At 58.4% G+C, this 18,780-nt stretch overlaps 7 protein-coding genes across 7 annotated transcripts; 2 read left to right on the top strand and 5 right to left on the bottom strand.

Annotated features, from left to right (window-relative positions):
• Positions 1–14: 14 nt before the first annotated feature.
• Positions 15–2,226, bottom strand: GGTG_00442 (hypothetical protein). The gene is made up of 5 exons (XM_009218188.1): positions 1,979–2,226; positions 1,136–1,890; positions 947–1,056; positions 670–858; positions 15–581 (listed from the first exon to the last, which is right to left on the bottom strand). Exons 1-5 carry the CDS (start codon positions 2,098–2,100, stop codon positions 429–431), a joined length of 1,329 nt encoding a protein of 442 aa, XP_009216452.1. The 5' UTR covers positions 2,101–2,226; the 3' UTR covers positions 15–428.
• A 23-nt stretch (positions 2,227–2,249) lies between these two features.
• Positions 2,250–3,413, bottom strand: GGTG_00441 (hypothetical protein). The gene has a single exon (XM_009218187.1). The coding sequence runs from the start codon at positions 3,261–3,263 to the stop codon at positions 2,985–2,987; it is 279 nt and encodes a 92-aa protein (XP_009216451.1). The 5' UTR covers positions 3,264–3,413; the 3' UTR covers positions 2,250–2,984.
• Positions 3,414–3,929: 516 nt separating this feature from the next.
• GGTG_00440 (hypothetical protein) lies at positions 3,930–5,757 on the bottom strand (the record flags this gene model as incomplete). The annotated part of the gene is made up of 3 exons (XM_009218186.1): positions 3,930–4,281; positions 4,314–5,226; positions 5,469–5,757. The coding sequence occupies 3 exons, from the start codon at positions 5,755–5,757 to the stop codon at positions 3,930–3,932; spliced, it is 1,554 nt and encodes a 517-aa protein (XP_009216450.1).
• A 99-nt stretch (positions 5,758–5,856) lies between these two features.
• On the bottom strand, positions 5,857–8,437 carry GGTG_00439 (eukaryotic translation initiation factor 2 beta subunit). Its single transcript, XM_009218185.1, has 4 exons — positions 7,447–8,437; positions 6,736–7,392; positions 6,590–6,656; positions 5,857–6,509 (listed from the first exon to the last, which is right to left on the bottom strand). The coding sequence occupies exons 1-4, from the start codon at positions 7,496–7,498 to the stop codon at positions 6,404–6,406; spliced, it is 882 nt and encodes a 293-aa protein (XP_009216449.1). The 5' UTR covers positions 7,499–8,437; the 3' UTR covers positions 5,857–6,403.
• Positions 8,178–10,325, top strand: GGTG_00438 (hypothetical protein). Its single transcript, XM_009218184.1, has 2 exons — positions 8,178–9,082; positions 9,160–10,325. Exons 1-2 carry the CDS (start codon positions 8,860–8,862, stop codon positions 9,261–9,263), a joined length of 327 nt encoding a protein of 108 aa, XP_009216448.1. The 5' UTR covers positions 8,178–8,859; the 3' UTR covers positions 9,264–10,325.
• A 137-nt stretch (positions 10,326–10,462) lies between these two features.
• Positions 10,463–12,779, top strand: GGTG_00437 (hypothetical protein). Its single transcript, XM_009218183.1, has 2 exons — positions 10,463–11,206; positions 11,342–12,779. The coding sequence occupies exon 2, from the start codon at positions 11,432–11,434 to the stop codon at positions 11,954–11,956; it is 525 nt and encodes a 174-aa protein (XP_009216447.1). The 5' UTR covers positions 10,463–11,206; positions 11,342–11,431; the 3' UTR covers positions 11,957–12,779.
• Positions 12,688–13,130, bottom strand: GGTG_00436 (hypothetical protein). The gene has a single exon (XM_009218182.1). It carries the CDS (start codon positions 13,019–13,021, stop codon positions 12,866–12,868), a length of 156 nt encoding a protein of 51 aa, XP_009216446.1. The 5' UTR covers positions 13,022–13,130; the 3' UTR covers positions 12,688–12,865.
• Between the last annotated feature and the right edge of the window lie 5,650 nt (positions 13,131–18,780).

Genomic DNA, 18,780 nt, shown 5'->3' with positions numbered 1-18,780 from the left:
GGGAAGATTGAGGACGACGAGGAGGAAATATAGCCCTGAAGCTGGACGCCAAGGGCCGAGGGGAGTGATATTGGGGGCCCCAGCGGATGGAAATATAAAAGAGCGCCCAGCAGACGACCAAAATGCTACAGAAAACTACCTCGATTATTAGACAGCGCCATGTTTTCGGAACGCGGAGACGGACGAACTCATCGACAACTCCCCAACAAGAACGGATCGCCACTTTAAATGTTGCCACTCGCGATATCGGCGCCTCTAACCCCTTCGCTCAAGAAAACCTTAACAGCTGAAATCGCGTTAGAAAACAAGGGGTATGAGTATTATCGTGAAGGGGGCATCAGGGAGACAAAGAAAGAGCGAATGGTGCAGAGGGAGAAGTGAATATCAAATGGCTCGACAAGATGCAGAGAAGCACACATCCAAGCCCGTCAGATTCCGGAATCGTCTTGCAGGATGTTGAAGTCGGTGGCGTACGAGCTCCAGGTCGCACAGCTGTCGCTGAGGACCGACTTGCTGTACGGGATCTCGGCTGCACGCTCGACCAGCTGCAGCGCAAAGCCTTGACCGGTATGCCAACCTATCTGTTACAATTTCAAAAAATAATGAATTAGCTTCAGGGATGCATAAAAGCCGAAGATGGGAACAGGCTAGAAGTGAGAACAGGCTTACGTGGCAGTGCATCAGCCAGACTCCTGGGTTATCCGTCTTGAAGGCCAACACCAGGTGGCCGTGGGCAGGCAGCATCACGACGTCGCGCCGAGGCGGGTTTTTGAGCTGCAGGGTGGTGTTGGGGGAGTGTCTGCCCCTTGCCCTCGAGAGGATGTGCACGTCGTGGCCGTGGAGGTGGATGGGGTGGTCCTGCGGATGATGGTGGCAAAGGTTGGGTTAGACGGGCTAGACCAGTTGCCGAGGTCTGTTCTGGATAGTTTCCCCTAAAAGCACTTACGAAGCCAGTATTCTCGATAACAAAATACACCCATTGATTCGCCCCCTCCAGGGTCACGACTTGCTGGTTGGGTTGCCAGGTCTGGTTGCCCGAGATGGCCTGCAAAAGACCTTGGGAGGAATACACGCTGTCAGTGAGACTGCCGCTACCAGGAATCTCGGCACAAGGCTGGGATGCGACAAAACTCACTGGGATATCCCCAATCGGAGAGGAACGTGTTCTTGTTCAGCGTCCACTTGAACCAGCCGTCCACCACCTGCAGGCCCACCACAAAGGGGTCCTGCCGGCTGGCCTCGCCGACGTCGAGGGGGACGACGGGCACGAGGCTCGCCGCGGGCTCGTCGGCGCAGCTATCCTCGTACGGCAGCATCGACGTGGTCGGGCTCCCTTCCGCCGACGCCGATGCCGACGCCGATGCCGCCCCGCGGTAGCGCACGACGCCCTTGATGTTCATGAGGTCCGCGTGGCGGCTACCACAGCTGGCCGAGGGCACGGCGCGCAGCCAGTACGCTGCTGCTGCGGCGTCGTCGGCGGGGACGTCGGCCGCCGCCGCAGCAATTACAAGGTCGTAGCGCTGCCCGATGCCGACGTTGACGGACGCCGTCTCGTAGGGCACGATGGGCACCAGGTCGGCGGCGATGACGGTCAGGTTGTGGCCGTCGAGGGCGAAGCGGAACATGGTGTCCATGGCGGCGTTGACGACGCGGACGCGGTACCGCCGGCCCGGCGCGAACTCGGCCTCGAACCGGCGGCCGCCGTCGCCAAAGACGTTTGTGCCATTGATGAGCCCGTTGGCGGCCGTAGGGGGGCCCCGGGTCGAGGCCCGCGCGTAGAGCTGGTCGGCCGTCTCGTGGAACCAGTCGTTGAGTATCAGGGTCCCCAGGTCCTCGTCGTAGGGCGCCGACGCTGGCCCGTTGATTATTATGCCGCCAAACACGCCGTTCCTAGACCAAGAGGCGGGGTGGGTGGGGCTGTCAGTACCGGGCTGGGAGCCAAGTGTGTGTGTCTTGACATGTGGCGTTCATAACGTACCATGCCTGTAGCTGGAAGTGGCTGTGGTACCACGAAGACCCGTACTGTGTCGCCTTGAACGTGTAGGTCATAGAGTCGCCAGGGGGCGTGGGGCACTGAGTGACGGACGCAACACCGTCCATCTCAGTGGTGTAGTTCTGCCGGATCCCATGAAAATGGATGCTGGTTCCGTTATCCTGTAGGAGATTCCGGACATGAACGACTGAAGCCAGAAACAGCCGAGGTCAGCCTCTGCTATCATACTCAGGGCCATCTATGGCTAACTACTCACCGATGGTGTCTCCCCAGTCTGCTATGATGGTAGGCCCCGGCACGGTTCCGTTGATGGAGAGCACCGTCCTTTCGACCCCGTCAGGGGCCATGGTGGAGTTGACGACATCGAACCAGTACTCCCGCACGACGCCAGTGCTGGGGCCGTCGTCGTAGTAGTTCGTCGAGAGGTTAAACTTGCCCCAGCATTCCGGCGTCTTTGACGAGTCAAACTGGCAGCAGCCATCTGCGCCCGGTGGGGGCGGCGCTTCGCGACCGTGGGGAGGCGCGGCCAGCGCGGCAGACGCACAGAAAAGGGAGACGAGGCTCGGGACCAACAGGGAGATCTGCATTGCTTCGTCGGGGGGAGCCAACAGCGGGTTGGTGCGGCAGGGACGTGGGTGGACTAACTGACGGAGCTGTCGAGCCCAGCGCAAAGATACCGGGCGAACCACGTATGTATATATGGCTCAACTGCACTTCGTCGTGACTCTGGGTCCTGTCTTCGAGGCTCTCTACATGCACCAACCAGCAACACTGAAAGGGCCTGCCAACCACCACCAAGCCAGCCAGCCACCTGTACACAGGCGGCCGTTCTTTTCTTAATTCCTAGGCACCCTGCCTCCCATATATCCATGCCGCCCGACCATAGTGCCATATCCGGGATCGAGGCCTGATGAATCACACGAGTAGCTGCACGAGCAGAGCATGCATATGAGCACACACGACTGTGAATCGAACTCCAAGTGGCACACTGTCAGGAATCGCCTCGGCAGCAGGCCAGGCCGCAGGTGGCGGGCCCGCCTTTCCCCAGCCTTGCGGGAGACTGTCGGGATATATGGGACAGCGACCATCCCTCGGTGCCGGCCCCCAAGACCCAGAGCACGAGCCCAGCCTGGGCTGGCATGGGGTAGCTAGCTCCCACGGGCTTGATAGCGAGGCAGTTCTCGACACCATCAGCCGCGCGACTCATGGCCTGCTGCGAATAATTGGCATCAAAGTCTGTGCAGAGCCCCAGGCGCATCTTCTCAGGCATCAGCTTTGACTTGATTTATAGAGTTTCCGTTCAAGAGCGGCCTGGACGGGGAGCACTGTCTGTCACCCAGCCATCCGGGAGTAGGGCGTGGGGGCACAGAGTGCCACAGCCATCTATGGGACAGAGGCGCATTTCCGATATGATCCATGAGCGCTATCCTTGAGGCGACATGTAGAAATAGTGGGCGAAGGCACTGGTTAGGTAACCGAGTGCTTCGAGGGCATACCGAGAATAGGGTGAAGATGAAAGCCTCTATGCATGGCGACTCTATCTCGCCCTAAACTCGCGGGACATTTGTGCTGCAGGCCAAGAAAGCATCCAGCACAAATATCCCGCACGGGATTCTCTCGTGGCAGAGACCTAGGCGCCCAAACCTCAATGGCTCTAGACTTGGGGCAAGGCTGGTGATGCAATGGGGAGGCCGGCAGAGGAGTCTAGAACCTGTTCCCGCTGACTCGATACCTACCTACTACCTACTGTAGTGGGGCTGATATGGCCCGTGGGTTCCGCAACATTTGAAGCTTGGGGCAAAATCATTGTTTTTCAATATTGAAAACTGAACGTTGAAACTCGGTACACGTGTACAACTCCTCGGTAACCTTCATCGCAATCACGAGGGGCCCGAGACTATCAATACAAAACGGCCATGCCTTCAACCCGGCCTCGTCACTTCCCGACATGCCCATGCCCATGCCCACGCCCACCACCACCCACCAGCTCGTCGTACGCCTGCTGGATGGTGCGCAGGGTGCCGTGGACGGTCAGCTCGGGCGGCGCGCCGTCGTAGCAGTCGCCGTAGCCGCACCACTTGGTCATGAGCTTGTGGATGACGGTCTGCAGCAAGAGCGCGCTGCCGCCCTCCTCGATGGTGGCCACGTCGGGCCACTCGTTCTCGACGGTTTCCAGCCGCCCGGGTAGGTCGATGCGGAAGCCGGCCGGCATGTTGCTCATGGGCGGGTCGTCGGCCGCGCTTCTTCTGCCGTTGCTGCTGCCCCTCCTCCTCCTTCTCCTCCTCCTCCTTCCGCCGCCATCATGTCGTGCGCCACCCACCTCGCGCACAGCGGCGCTACCGTCAGGCCCCGACCCGTGTAGGCGGCGCACAGGAACAGCCCCGGCCCCCCGCCGTGCGACTCGGGCACGCGTCCGACCCAGGGGATGCGGTCGCGCGAGAAGCCCATGACACCCGTCCAGTCGAACGCCGTCACGTCCTCCTCGTCCTCGGCGTCCCCGAACTCGGCCTTGCCCTGCCCGCTGTTGGCGTCCACGACCCGCCGCAGCAGCGCCCGTAGGTGCGCCGCCACGTCGGCGTCGGCCGCGTCGTCGCGCCACTCGCCCACGCCCCGGCCCGGCGCCAGGTGGCGCGCCCCGTCCGAGATGAGCTCCCCCCCCCCGCCGGTGCCGGTTCCGGTGCCGATGCCGTCGCGTGGCCGCTGTATGATGTAGTTGTCGTGCGAGCCGTTGGCGGCTACAAAGTTGTACGCGCACCGCGCCAGGTCGATGCGGGGGCCACCACCGGCCGCAGCAGCAGCAGCAGCAGCAGCAGCGCCGCCGGGCTTGGGCACCAGCGCGCAGGCCTGGGCCCTGACGGGCGAGATGAGGTCCGCAAAGGCGGGCAGCAGCGCCGACGTGTAGCCGTTTGTGGCCAGGAGCACCTTGGCCGCGCGCATGTCGCCGCGGGGCGTCGTCAGCGTCCACCCGCCGCCGCCGCCGCCGCCGCCGCCCTGAGCCGCTGGGCCCCGAGCAGCTTGTTCAGGGCGGGGAACCGCTCGGCGAACTCGTCGATAATGGCCTCGCCGAAGGTGGTCAGGGGTTCGTCGTTGAAGTACAGGCACGTGCTGTCGACCCAGTCGCACTTGATGCCCGCCACGCGCACAATGTCCCGCACGAGCCGGTAGCTCTCGGCCTCGAACGCCGCCCCCTCCATTGTGGCGGCGAACAGCCTTGGCTCGATGAGCCCGGTAGTCTGTATGGCAAGAAGCAAAAGAAACGAGGTGAGGATTCGCGTCCAACCCCAGAGGGAGGGCGAGGTGAGAAAGATACGTATAAGCGTTTTGTAGCAGAAGGAAGGACTCCCCGTTATGACACCCTTCAGAAAGGATGTCACTTCACTCCCCCTGTTCCACTCATTCTCTCTCTCCCTCACTCCTTCTCTCACTCCTCTTTGCCTCGCCTACTTTTCACCCACCCGTCCCGAGGCGCCCTAACACGCCTCCCTAGCCTCGAGCATGACGACGCTCTGGCCCCTCGCGGCCCCGGCCTTGAGGAAATGCGCCGCGAAGGCGCCCGTGATGCCGCTGCCGACGACGACCACGTCGGCGCTGCCGGGCAGCTCGGCCGTGCTCCGGTGGCCCAGTAGCCGCTTCGAGGGCTCCTTTAGCCAGGGCGACAGCGTGGCGTTGGCGCACGGCAGGCCGGCGCGGGCGGCCGGCGGTTCGTCTTCGCCATCGTGGTTTCCGTTCGCTGCGGCCGCGTGTCGCGGTGTCGTTGCCGTCATGGCTGTCACTCACGTGGTGTATGAGATAGAGTGGTGAAGAGAGACACGGGAGCGGCGCTACGTTGCAACCTATAGGTAACGTAGATCTAGACACAACATGTGGCAAGTGGTCAAATCAGTCACTCTCGAGAATCAAAGGGGGCCTTTGACCCATTCAGACGGCCGATCGAACATGAGAGGCCCACGCGCAGGAGGCGTGGGCCCAACAGCTCGGTTTGTGTCAAATCATGCGTCTCCTCTTTTTCTGCCCGCCAAGGCCATGCGATAATACGAGTCCATATCTACAGATATCAGTGGCTACCAACCACCCCAACCGAGATCCCCATAAATCAGATGTAAAGCCCCCTGAGGTCGCTACTGACCTTATTTTAAGGACCGTGCCGTTGTCAGGAGTCATGCAACCTGGCATCGAAGTTCGAAGTAGGAAGGTCGGCAGGATCCAACAGCGCAAGGGCCTGCCATCGTCTACCCGGGATAACGCCGTGATGAGAAACAAGAGTTTTTTTCCCGCAAAATAAAAAACAAAGCACCAGTGGATCCTGAGTGGCGGGAATATGTGACCCCGACGTGATGCTGCCCCGATGCGTTGACGCAATGCATGAATGGCTCCCGCCAACCACGGCGCGGCAAGCAAGAAGCCAACCGCTTAGCCCTTGAGCATCTTCTTTCTCTTGCCAATCTGTGCCGAGAAACCAGTCTTGATTGCTGTGACCGAACGGCGAGAGCCACACGAGTTGCATGTGATGAAGTACCTATGTGCTTGTGTTAGTAGGGGGGTGTTAAGTCTCGTATGGGAAGCGGTCGGGAAACCCATGCCGGGCAGGCCACCTACAGTCGGTTTTCCCCCTTGTTGAGCTCTGTGTCGGGCGATCGGCACGTCTTGCAGGTAACATACTCGACTAACGGAGGGTTGTGGGGTCAGCAGTGAAGCGATAATTGCGTGGCTGGATGCGGGCGGGTCGAGAGGCCACAACTCACTGATGTATTTCCGCAGCACGTTCTCAAGCTGCTTCTGCTGGAAACGGCCCTTGATGACCAGGGCCTTGCCGCCCGTGGTCGAACCAGACGTTCCCAGCTCAGCAAACAGGTACTGCGTGACGTGCTCCTCGGTACGCTTCATGCGCTTGCAGATGTCTGCAAGGTTGGCGAAGATGGTCTTCTTGTTTCCTTCGCGCATACATTGCGGGGGCGGGATCTTGTAGCTGCGGGTTCCGCTCGTCGCGTGGTCCGGGTTCTTCTCCTCCAGAAGCTTGTAGAATCGCTTCAGCAGCAGCTCGTAAGGAATCGTCTGGGTCGCGTCGTGCTGCCAGATACCCGTGCCGGCGTCCATATCGCCGTCGTCGACGGCGGCGGGCTGCTCCTCAGCAGCGTCATCGCCGCCCTCCTTGTCCTCCAGGTTGACGGCCTTGAGCCTGGCAGCAAAGTCGTCCTCCCCATCCTTAGGGACCTTCTTCTTCTTTTTCTTCTTCAGAGTCAGGTCGAGGCCGCCATCGTCGGCCGCGGCGTCGTCCCCATCGGCATCCTCACCGCCCTCCTCGTCCTCCGTCTTCTTGGGCTTCTTCTTCTTCTTCTTCAGCGTGAGGTCCAGCCCATCATCCTCGGCAGCGGGGGGCGCGGCGGCATCGTCGGCGGGGGCTTGATTCGACGCATCAGTAAACGCACCAAGGGCGGCGGAAAGTGGCGGCGTACGAGCCGTGTGGGACTGCGCCGTGTCCTTGGTGTCGTCGTTTGGAGATGACATCTTGGTCACTTTGCCCTCTGCGTCGACAACCAGCTTCTCTTCTGTGAAGGCGACCGACTTGCGGGCCTTGCGCTCGGGGAGTTGGGTCTGCTCCGTGGCCAGCCTAGGTTAGCGGGTTGCTCGCTATTTTTGACTTTGCCTTCCCTTTTTTTTCTGCAGCTCTTCGACTCTCCACCAAGGTCGGGTAGACTTCCATCAAATGCCTGTGCGGGGCGTTTATCGGGCAGAAAGCAAGGTCTGTAGGGATAACAGGACGACCAAATAATAAAAGGTGCGATGCCCAGGGGCGCAACGGCAGAGATGGGTAGGCACAGACACAGGGACAGTCACGCACAACGGACGATTGACGAAGGTCAGATTGCTCACTGAGCAATCATTGAAATGTGGTGGGGTGCCAGTTGTGTGTGGCGGCGGGTGGTGGTGCTAGGGGAGGGGCTGCCCGCACGGATTGGGCGAATCTGGGTTGGCGGCTTCGAAGCACAGGGGGGGGCAGTCCCGGGCTAAAAACCACGGGCACGCTGGCCGGGGGGTATGACTGACCTCGTCCTGATCCATGTTGCAACAAGTTGTGCTGCACGCAGCTGTCCAGACGGAACGGTGTTGCAAACGAAGATGTACTCGATGAAAAGCGAGCTAAGCGGTGGAACCTGTTACGGCTCTTTTTTTTTCTCTCGAGTGCTGCGTGATAGGTGGATGCTCGTCCAGATGACGCGGTGGAGTGTTGGATACTGGTCAGGTTGGCTGGGCTGGGTAGGTGGGTGGTAGGTGGCAGCTGTGTGTAGATCTGGCAGTTGAGGCTGTGGTCGGGCTGGAATTCTTGCTGCTGCTGGCGGCTCGTCTGCTCCCCCTCTTTCTCGGCCCTCAAGCGGTCGTGTCGTCTGTTGGATGGGGCCCTTTAACCAAGTCGTTTCCAGGATCTCTAGCTTTGGATTTCCCACGAGTTAGTTCGCCTCCAGATGACTCAGATGGAATCTCGACGGAAACCCTTGCAGCTACTCACGCAACACGTCGTATCACATGATCTAGGCGGAGCCGTGGCCTCTCTCCCTCTCTCACTCGCCTGCTCGGCCCGATGTGGGCCCGGAAATAGTGGACCAGTCGGAGCTCTCTCCAGCCTGGGGGATCCCGTCTCCCATTGCCTGCCGCGCTGCTGTCTTGTCGCTGACGAGTTGAGCAGCATCCCACATCGCCTGCGCGGTTGAGCCTCAGACGCGGCGCCTGTCGACCCACCTCGCGCACTCCGATAATTCGAGGGCATTCAGGTCCAACCAAACCCACCATCCCACCACCACGTCGGCCGGAAATCGGAGCCCCCTCGACCCTGTCCCTCCCACCGCGCACACCCGATCAAGCTGCCCGCTATGTCAGCCTCGGATTCGTTTGTCCTGCATGACGACCTGCCGTCGTCAGACAACGACGACCTCGATTCGCTGCCGTCGATATCCACCGAGCTGCTCAGCTCCGAGGCAGACTCGGACGCTCAGAGGGAATGGGAAGCAAGTCTGGAGCAGCTGCAGCTGATGCTCACCATGGTCCTGATACCATTTGCGGGGAAATACTTTGGGCGCAAGTTTGCCTACTGGAGTGCGTAGCCAACTCAATGCCCACCGCAAACCCATCCGTCTCCTGGTGGCCACGACTTTTGCTGACTGGTTCCTCAGGCTGGGCTAGATACATGGAGTGGGCACACAACGTCGAGATAAGGTGGTCGAACAAGAAGGCCTTCGAGGCGGCTGGAGTCGCCGAGGCAGCATCGTCCTTATGAGCATGCTCTTAGTTCAAAACATGTCGGAAGAATACACCCGTCGGTTACCGCCTCGAGAGAGAACACTACCACCACTGTATATTTTGGATACCCCGTTTAGCTCGAGACACAAAGACTGTGGCATTCTGCCGGACGGTGGGCAGCGGTAGGACTGGACAGGCGGGCGGCCCCTTGTCTCGTTGAAGGCGTATGGTCACCATATTCCATACTGGACTCCAGTCGCGACCACCACTTGATCGTGGAAACAACGATGCGCCAAACGGGATGAAGGCTGCGCTCCGGATGCATGTTCCAGGACAGTATCGTTCCAGGGGTGGCGCAACAATCTGGGCGACCTCGGCTAGTTCGGTCAAGTTACTCTTTTACCTGGAGCAACTCTAGCTTTGAAAGACTCCTCTAGGCCGGGATGTTACTCTTTCCCTGAGAGCAACATCCGTTTTGGAAAAAGGCTCGCCTGTCCCCAACACCCACCTACATGGCCATACATGTTCGAAAACCCATTCGCAAAATTGCCTGTGCGCTTCCTCGCTGTGTACTCATAATATATGTCACTTGCACGGCGGGTTGATGATGGATTGCAGCGTTTCTCATCCCTAAGTGCGGACTCCCAAATACCCGTGGCAGGGATCAAGCGACGGCAGATGGGCTTCATGGCTCTTTTATGGCGCAATACCCTGTTCTTTGGCCAAGTTCAACACAGTAATGGATGTGTATCTAGATACGGGAAAACGACTAGAATGTTATCACATGTCGGCGATCTCATCACTTCTGCTTGAATTGAGACCGCAGAATCGCCCTCAGTGTCCATTGTCGGTTCCACAGACATTTGTCGCCTCGATGGTCAATCACTGAGGGAACCAAGCCAGCAACCCTCAGATGTGATACTAGCTAGGCACGGAAACTCGACACCAGACCATCCGCTAAACTAGAATATGACAAGCCTTCAGAAGCATACCACATGCTGACGATAATGCAAGACACTTACTCGGGATGCATAGCTATACCCAGCCTGATTGGTCGCCAGAAGGGTGTTTTCACGCGGCCTCGACCTTAATTGGATCACGTCAATGACGCTGGCGGCTTTTTGAGTGGTTGCTGTGGCGGGCGCTACGCTGTTGCCCCGCCAAAAACAAAAGAAGAATATGCGCTGCGAGGGGCGAAGCTACGTGGAAGAGGGGGACCAAAGCGGGTCGAGGAATAATCCCTGCCCTCGTCAGTGAAGCAATGCTCGACATTGTGCAGCTGAGGAGCCACGCCTTGCTGCATGCGCCGTCGACACCTGTGGGTTGATGCGAGCAGTGAAGAAACGGGGAAAGGGGCGAAAGTGAATCACAGGACTTGCATTCTTTTGACACAAAATTCGGGTTTGCGCAACGTCTAGGTCATGTGTCTGCGTGTCGACAAAGAAGGCGAGCCTCGAGCGCAACAGGACCAGAGCTTGGCGCGTCGATCGCAGCTAATATCGAGTGCCCGGCCAACGTACGTCATCGGCCCGCACCTGCAGACACCCTCCCCCCGCTCTTGGTGTGGTGCTGCTTCGGTTGCTCCTCCGCGTCCCGATGAACCAGGCAACGCAGCGCAGGAGGTGACCACACCTACCCTATAGCCGACTGTGAGCAAGTCTTAATTGTCATTCCCCTTTATTTTGGCTCACGCTATCAGTCGCAGAGCAACCAGCCTGCGTGTCCAAACCAAAACATTGCGCTTAGCCAGATTTCCGAGTGCTTTGTTTTCCTCCTTGAGTCGAGATATACCAACAAAAGAGGCTAACAAAGAAAGGGGTGAAGAAGTCAGTTACTAGTAGGAACTAGGCTACGAGCATCAGTCCACCCCAAGAACATCGCTTTCGTCAAGACCCATCCAAGCGTCGATCCCCATCACATCATCCTTGCCACCGTCCGGGTCCCTATACCTACGCCTCGACTTGGATCCAAGCTCCAGAGGTGAGTGCTATTGTTCTTCTAGACTCAAGGAGTGAGCCTCCATTCGTCGTCTTCTGTCCCCTTGCGAGTCGATGCCATTCACGGGCTGGTAATACCCAGCAACAAGCACACTAACACCGATCCATCTGGGTCCAGCCGTCATCGCCTCCTCCGCTCCTCAGACAAGGCCGACCGATCTACAGCGCCCCGAGCGAGCCGCCGCTGCACAACCACCCTCACGTCACAATGGAGGATGTCACCAGAACCGTGATGCGGCTCCTGCAGCTCCTGTGGGTTGTGCTGCTGACGGCCCTCATCGGCAACGTGATCGCGCTCAACGTCGGCGCGGCCGGGAGCGCGCAGGCGGCCGTCAACTTCGCCATGTTCGTCGCCGTGGTGGTGTGGATGGCGGCGCTCTACGGCCTCGTCACGCACTACATCTCGACGCTCTTCTCCCCCACCGTCGCTATGGTGCTCGACAGCGCCGCGACGCTCTTCACCTTTATCGGCGGCGTCGTGCTGGCCGCCAAGCTCAAGGTCACCAGCTGTGGCGGGGCCCTGGACCCCAAAGACCTGGGCGCCGACTGGATCGGGTTCGGCAGCGCCGACGACACCAAGCGCTGCCGCGAGATCCAGGCCTCGGCTGTCTTCCTCTGGTTCCTCTTCTTCTGCTTCTGCGTCTCGCTCTTCTTCACCTTCCGGACGTTCCGCCGAGCCGGCGGCGGCTCGGTCCTCTCCAGCGCCCCGACCATGTCGCAGCTTCGCGTATAGGAGGAAGGCGAGGTTTGATGTGGACGGGCGTGGCGGTGGGAAGGTGCACGAACACGAAGAAGATGAAAAAAAAGACCTTCCTCCCGCGGTTTTCTCTAATCTCCATATATACATAGTTGTTGCCGAGGCCCCACGGGGGATCGGCCGGTCGGCCGGGCGACGGTGGAGCACATTGTGTATCCACTCCCGGCCCGGCCGGCCTCCACACACCCGGTGTGTGCGACGTGCCACCCCGGAGCGGGGCGGTCCAACCGCCGATCTGCATCAGGCTTGGCTGGCATGGCGAGACTCGGCTACCCCCTCCCCACTTGCTCACCCACTGCCGTATTCTCGTTGGGATCTGGTCAGCGGGTTGGGCTGGGTGGAGGTTAGGATCATTGTCGCGGGTATTTCGTTCTTTTTCTTCATTACCCAGGGGCCGTCTTACTTGACGCGTGCCATTTTGCTTTAACGACGTGGCAACGACCACACCCAGCTGGCTGGCTGGCTGGCTGGCTTCCCGAACCTGAGCTGGCCTTTGCTACGGCTAGCGGCTGTACTTCTGGCACGCAGTGTTTCGTACGATACGCGGGACTGATGGAATTATTTCGGACTGGGACGTTATTATTTGGGTAAACATATATGGGTTTGGTCGGAGGATTCGCTTTTTCTGGGAGCCCCCCTTCGACTAGTGCCGACAGGCCTGGACGACCGAGGGATGCCATGTGGGACGACTTAGGTTATATGCGGCACGGAAGTTCAATGTGATTATAATATTTTCATGTTGTATTTTTAACATTCCCTGTCAATGGAATTCGGGTACTGCCGCGTGCGCGCCTCGGCAATAGATGAAGCATCCCGGACATGAGATGTGACGACGGTGATTATGACACAGCAGCTCGGTCCCGATGCGGAGCTGCTCCCTCGCCCCTAACTTCCCAGACGACGGCGGCGCCCTTGTCGCCGCCGTATGCCGGGGGGGACCTGGGAGCTGACTACGGGCGTGCGTTCCAGCCCGGAGCGGAAGCTCCGACCCTCGCGACGCAGAGACCTCGAGTTGGGCCTAGCCGCAACGCCAGCGGACATTGGCTACCAGAAGCGGGAAGCGTCGTTTCCGCAGGCGCGGTGGGGAGAAAAACACACATACAACACACACACGACACACACGCACAACGAGACTTTTGTCGTTTTCCGGAACCTGTTTCTTCAAAGTTTGAGGTCAAGCAGGCTCGGCTGGGAAGCAGACACCGAAATGTGGGGCCGGACGAGGTGGTCAAATCCCGACCGCCACTGGGTGCTTTCTGAGGGGCCGGTGATGATTTCCGCCGGGTTGTACCCAGCGCTAGCCTACCTGGCCGCCCGGCCTCACTCCCCTCCCTCCCTTGCTCACCAGCCCGTCGCCTCGCTGAGCTGCAGAGCAGGACGGATCCCTGGAGCCCCTGGTGAGACTTGGATGTCCCACACGGAAACAGAAAACTGGGGGATGGAGCTTCTCGCCCCCAAGTCTGGATGTACTGGTACCTTCTGCCACAGACACAACAACACACACACACAAACACACAACCCACACACCCCCTTTCCCTGTAGGACCCCTGGGATGCCAAGATTCCGGGGACCACGTGCAGGACGCGGCTGCAGCTCGTGGTCGTGAACGACACACGTCCACCGAGACGCGGCCGCGCAGCAGGGGGGTGTGGCCTGGACACCAAGAATAGCCCTGTTTGCTTGCCTGCCTGCCTGCCCGCCTGCCTGCCTGCCTGCCTGCCTGCCTGCCTGCCTGCCTGCCTGCCTGCCTAGGTGCCTGCCACCCCCTCCCTGGGCAAGCGTCCAGGGAAGACGAACCCCACATCTCTCAGGTCCCGCATCTTCACAAATCGCAACTCTGCCTGACACATCGAGCAGGCAGGTCTGGGAACCTGAGTCGGCTGATGCTCGGGCTTTTTTTGCCCACCCGAGACGCCAGAGCCAGCAACAGGCATACCCGACGTTTGGCCGTGGGGCTGGCTAGAGGAATTGTCAACAAAATTACCAGGAAAGGAAATAATAAGCTAGCGGGCCAATAGCGAAAAAAAATAAAGAAAAAAACCCCCAGGTCCCCAGGTCGGACGACGTGCCAAGGCTCACCAGAGTAGGTAAACTCGAGTGATACCAAGGATCAGGAACGGGAAACAAGGCAAACAGGACGAGGCAGGACCCCCAAATGACACCGGCACAGAGAGCTCTGCCAAGGCCGCGTCACCCACGCCGGTTTACCCAGTCGTCCCTTGATTTTTGTTTGCTTGTTGGCCTCCGTCCTCGAGTTCGCTTCGACCCTTTTAGGTTTCCCCCGGTGAGCATGTTGGGCGTAGGCTTTGCGCAGCTTGGTCGCATCTTACGGCTCAAGGGAAATAAAGCCCCCGCCGAGTTTACGTGGGAAGTATTCGGCTAACGCGCTCGCTTTGCTTTGCTCGCTCACCAGACCAACAAAGAAACTTTTTGCAACTCTGGAACTCTCAAGTCCTCGGATATAGATTCATCCTGGCCTCTTTACCGTCAGAGGCTATTTTTTCCCTCCTCGCGTTTTTATCTCCTTGACTCTTTCGCATCTCCCACCAATTGCCCCTCTGGGCAGGTCCAGGCTCGTTTGCACTGAGCGACAGGCCCACGCGCCCGGCGACGTGCCATTCCGGCGAGACGGCAAGTCAGGGAAGGGCCTAGACTTTTTGGGCAGAATCCCTCCCCCCCTCCCCGGAATTCGCACCAATGGCCCTTGACAAGTGACAGCATTGCTTCTAGAAAAAGGATCTAGGCCCCCGGGACTGAGCCTGCACGAAAGACGAGGGTCGCCCCGAGGACCTCCCGGCCGAGTGGACGGAAGGAAACAGAATTTAGAGTTTTGTCCTTCTGTTGCTTCTTCGGTTGCTTCTTCTCCTCCCTTGAAGCACTCATCCGGTCACTTCCCTGGCGCCCTGGAGACCCTGCGCCAGGCCCTGGGTCGCGTGTGCATCACGGGGCGTGTCAGGTGGTCAGGGTATGGCTGATACCCCTTCCCTTTCGCGTTCGTGATCACCACTCTGGATGGGGCGTGTGAGACGGGAAGCGGAAAGAGATAGGAAAGACGTGGCGGATGCGCTTTCCCATCTCTACCTCGCCCTCTCCACTCAACCTGATTTGCTGGAGGCGAAGGAGGGGTTGAGATAGTGAGGTTTAAAAAAAGAAGTTTTACATTACAGCTCACAACCTTGTCAAAAAAAAAGTCGTCCCATCCTTGGCCACCATCTCCCTGTCGTATCCCGAGCAGAGAACCCTTCTAGAATGGTGTGCGTTGTCTTGCGTTGCGGATGGCGATTCGGGGAACGACAAACGACATTGCCCTTGTAGGTAGGCAGCGGCGCGCATGGCTGGTGGCTGGTCCGAGGACGGTAATCTCTCTCGCTTGTTGCCTTTTTTTTTTTTACCTTGTTTTGCCGTCTTTCACTCTCTTGCCGCCTGCGGAACCCCGCTCTGCCGACGTCGGAGGCTGAGAAGCCGCAGGCGGGCGGGTTCCGGGTTATGGTTGGCTGATCTTGATACGAGTTGAGCGTGCGGCGCGGGCCATAGAGGAGGGGGGAAAAGAACCCAAGACTCTTCAGGACATGATCTGTTGACGGGTTCCGAGACTTCGGCGGAGGATACCGAGACTGATAGTAGCACAAAAGGCACAAAAGGCACAAAAGGTCAGATCTGCAACGTTTTATCATTTGTCACGCCACCTCCGCATTAGTCTCACGTTTTGCTGTGGCTCGGCCGGTGTTTGTGTGCGTGCGAGCCCTTTTGCGCCGAGATACTTTGGTTAGTCGTATAACCTGCCTAGTGGTAGATGCCTTGCCTACTGCCCACTCATCACCCGGGCCCTCTATTCCCATAGCTGCCTGATGTCGTTGGGAGGGGGAAGCCGTTTCCGCAACGCACACACATAGACGGTCCACTCACCGCCAGATCTATTGCGCCGCCCTCTCATAGTCTGGCCTTGCTGTCCTTGCTAGCCTTGCTAGCCCTTGCTAGCCCTTGATCCGCCGGCACTTGTTGCAACCCCTCCAGGCGACGGAGAATAACCGCCTTGACTGGCCCAAACTCAAAAACGTGCTTTCACACACACACACACACACACACACACACACACACACACACACACACGCGCGCGCGCGCGCGCCACTCCCCACTAACAAAATTCAAGGCGCGGGGCGTGTCTGTCCGTCCGACTGTGGGTTTGCCTACCACCTACCTAGGTAGGGCATCTGTTGGAGGGCAGGTGGGCTGGCAGGCCTTGGCCTGTTAGTCATAGATCTTGACTAGGCGCACACACACACACGCACACACGCACACACGCACACCCCCCAGGCTGCGCCAAAGGCTCTTTTCTTTTTTCTCTGTGGAAATGTGAGTGTGTGGCGCGTGTTGTGGCCTCACTGGCGTGCCGTGAGCGGTTGTGTTGTTGATCGGCTATCTCCATCTTCCCCCCCTGCCCGCCTGGCTCGTTGCAGATGAAATGAACCAGCCAATACCATCTCGAGATGAGATACAACCTGGCAGAGACACGCGCTGGTGCCAGCGCTGGGAAACCTTAAATCCACGACTCGCAGGGAACACTGCCACGCCCCATGCACACGCCCCTTTTATTGGGCTTCTCTCTTTTTTCCCCTCTTTTTCCCCATTCCCGCTCTGCTCGTGCGTTGTCGCTGGTTTTTTTTTTGTACCGTCATGGCCATCCATCCGGTGACATGCGGTCATGGTGATATATAAGCTTTCCTGCTAGCAATTTCGACATAGCCTTTCATCCTATTCTCTTTTGTTTTCCCCTTTTGGGAATAGCGCAGGATGTTCCGAATGGGACTAAACGAGGGATGACAGGTGCAGGATCCGAAAAGGCCAGGACAGCTAGGGGGGGAATGAGAGAAACAGAGTTTGGGAACAGATGAACCTATCGACGCTCGTCTTTACGGCTGAAAAGGCAAAAATGGTAACACTTCACTCAACCTAGCGCGCACGCGGGGGGGTGTGACGTTGGTCATCCGCCACTATCTTTCGGTGCTCCATTCTCTTACATCGGACTTTTCTCCATTATGGTCTTGTTGCTGTGTGTTTGTACCCAAGGGCTTTCGAAAAAAATAAATAAGGGTCGCCCCAGTTTTTTTGTTTTATTTTGTTCTTCTTTCTGCTGTGGGCGGTCCACCAGAAACGAACGTCGCCCTTCGACCTTTTTATCCTTCGCCACCCCCATCGACTTGTTTTTTTGGTGGGGAATGAGGCACGATGATGAAATGCTATGCGGCCCGAGGGACGGGGAGAGAGGATTGGGGAGGGGGGGGGGGGCCGCTATGGTCGGACTGCCCCTTGGCTGAGGATGGGCGCATTACCTCCCGCCCACCAGCGCTTGCTGCCACCTTTAAGATTACCAGCTTATGCGGTGTACGGCCCGGCCACCTGGGCGGCAGCTGGGGAAGGGGGACAGGGCGGCGACTGCTGCATCACAAAACCACCTGGTGGTGGGAGAGGGGGGCGAAATAAACGGAGGCGCCGGGGGGCGGGCTCGGGTTAGGCTCGGGGCTAGGCTAAGGCGCCGTAGTCTAACCCGCTAGGCCGGCGCCTCGAAGGCATTAGAGCAAAGCAGACTTTCAACGATCTTCGGCTTCCGGCCCAACGGCCGTACCCAACCGGCAGACTAAGGATATCATTGGTCTTTTCTTCTTATCTCGGGCGCTCTCGCTGTTCTAGCGAGGACGCCTGCCAGACTTCCAATGGCGGCTGGAGACGGCCGACTTGCTTCTTTCCATGTCGGCCGACCGCCTCCCCCTTTGTCAGGACTACCCCCCTAGCAGCGGCAATAGCCTCACGCGATCTGTCCACTAGAGTTTGGCGGGCTTGGGTCCCCAGGTAGCTAGCTAGAATCGCTAAACAGCGTCAGCTGACGACCCTTCTCCTCGGCGCCCCTCCTCTGCCCCTTGCAGTCGGCCAGAAGGTTCACGACCAAAGACTAATTATAATTAGTGAGTAACCCACTGGTCGTTGGCTCGCGCTCCATTCGTCCGACTAGGTGTTGGAACTTTGGGATAGTCGGTGAAGCTCAGGGGGACGGAACGCGACCTTGTCTTTAGCCTGCCGCATCTGGTAGGAAACAATCAATTGCCATGTCAATATTGTCCATTATTCGCGAGGCTGAACTTTGGCCAATATGGCACCCAGTCGAACACGAGTCGTTGCAGATCACCATCCTGGCATCATGGCAAATGGAAAACAAGTAACAAAAATAGACAAAAGCTCTGATTTGTGTACCGCCAAACCCCCCCGAATCCAGTTTCCTTCGCTGTAATCCCAATTGACCTCGTAGCTCCGACAAGACCAAGAAAATAAAATCAAAATGCAAAACAATCACCACCCAAACGAGCAAACAATGCGACCGACTCTGCTGCTCCAGTAGGAAAAGGCCAAAAGGGAACCGAGTGTCCAGACAAGCCCCCCTTGTAATGCAAACGCCTCGAGGCGATGTGGATTTCCTGTACACCATCTGGTCATGGCCCCTGTCGCCTCCTTTGCGCCGTGCCGCCCAAAAAAAAAAAAAAAGGAAAGAGAAAAAAAAGAGGAAGGCATTTTGCTCCCAAGACCATGATCTCCGTCGACACCGTCGGGATTCCGACCAAAGGCTGGCGACCAAAAAAAGAAACGTGCTTCCGGAAGCATGGGTATTGACGACTGCCCGTGTTGCCGATCCCCGAAAAAGGTTGGCGGGTTTGCCAGAGGAGAATGTGGAGGAGCGCGTGTTGTTATTGAAAAGACGTAAGTGATTTGATGTCGTGGGTATCATGATGAAAATAAAAAGAGATATATAA

Source organism: Gaeumannomyces tritici (assembly GCF_000145635.1).
Source record: "Gaeumannomyces tritici R3-111a-1 unplaced genomic scaffold supercont2.1, whole genome shotgun sequence".
Classification (NCBI taxonomy): domain Eukaryota; kingdom Fungi; phylum Ascomycota; class Sordariomycetes; order Magnaporthales; family Magnaporthaceae; genus Gaeumannomyces; species Gaeumannomyces tritici.
This window is presented reverse-complemented; position numbering and strand designations above follow the sequence as displayed.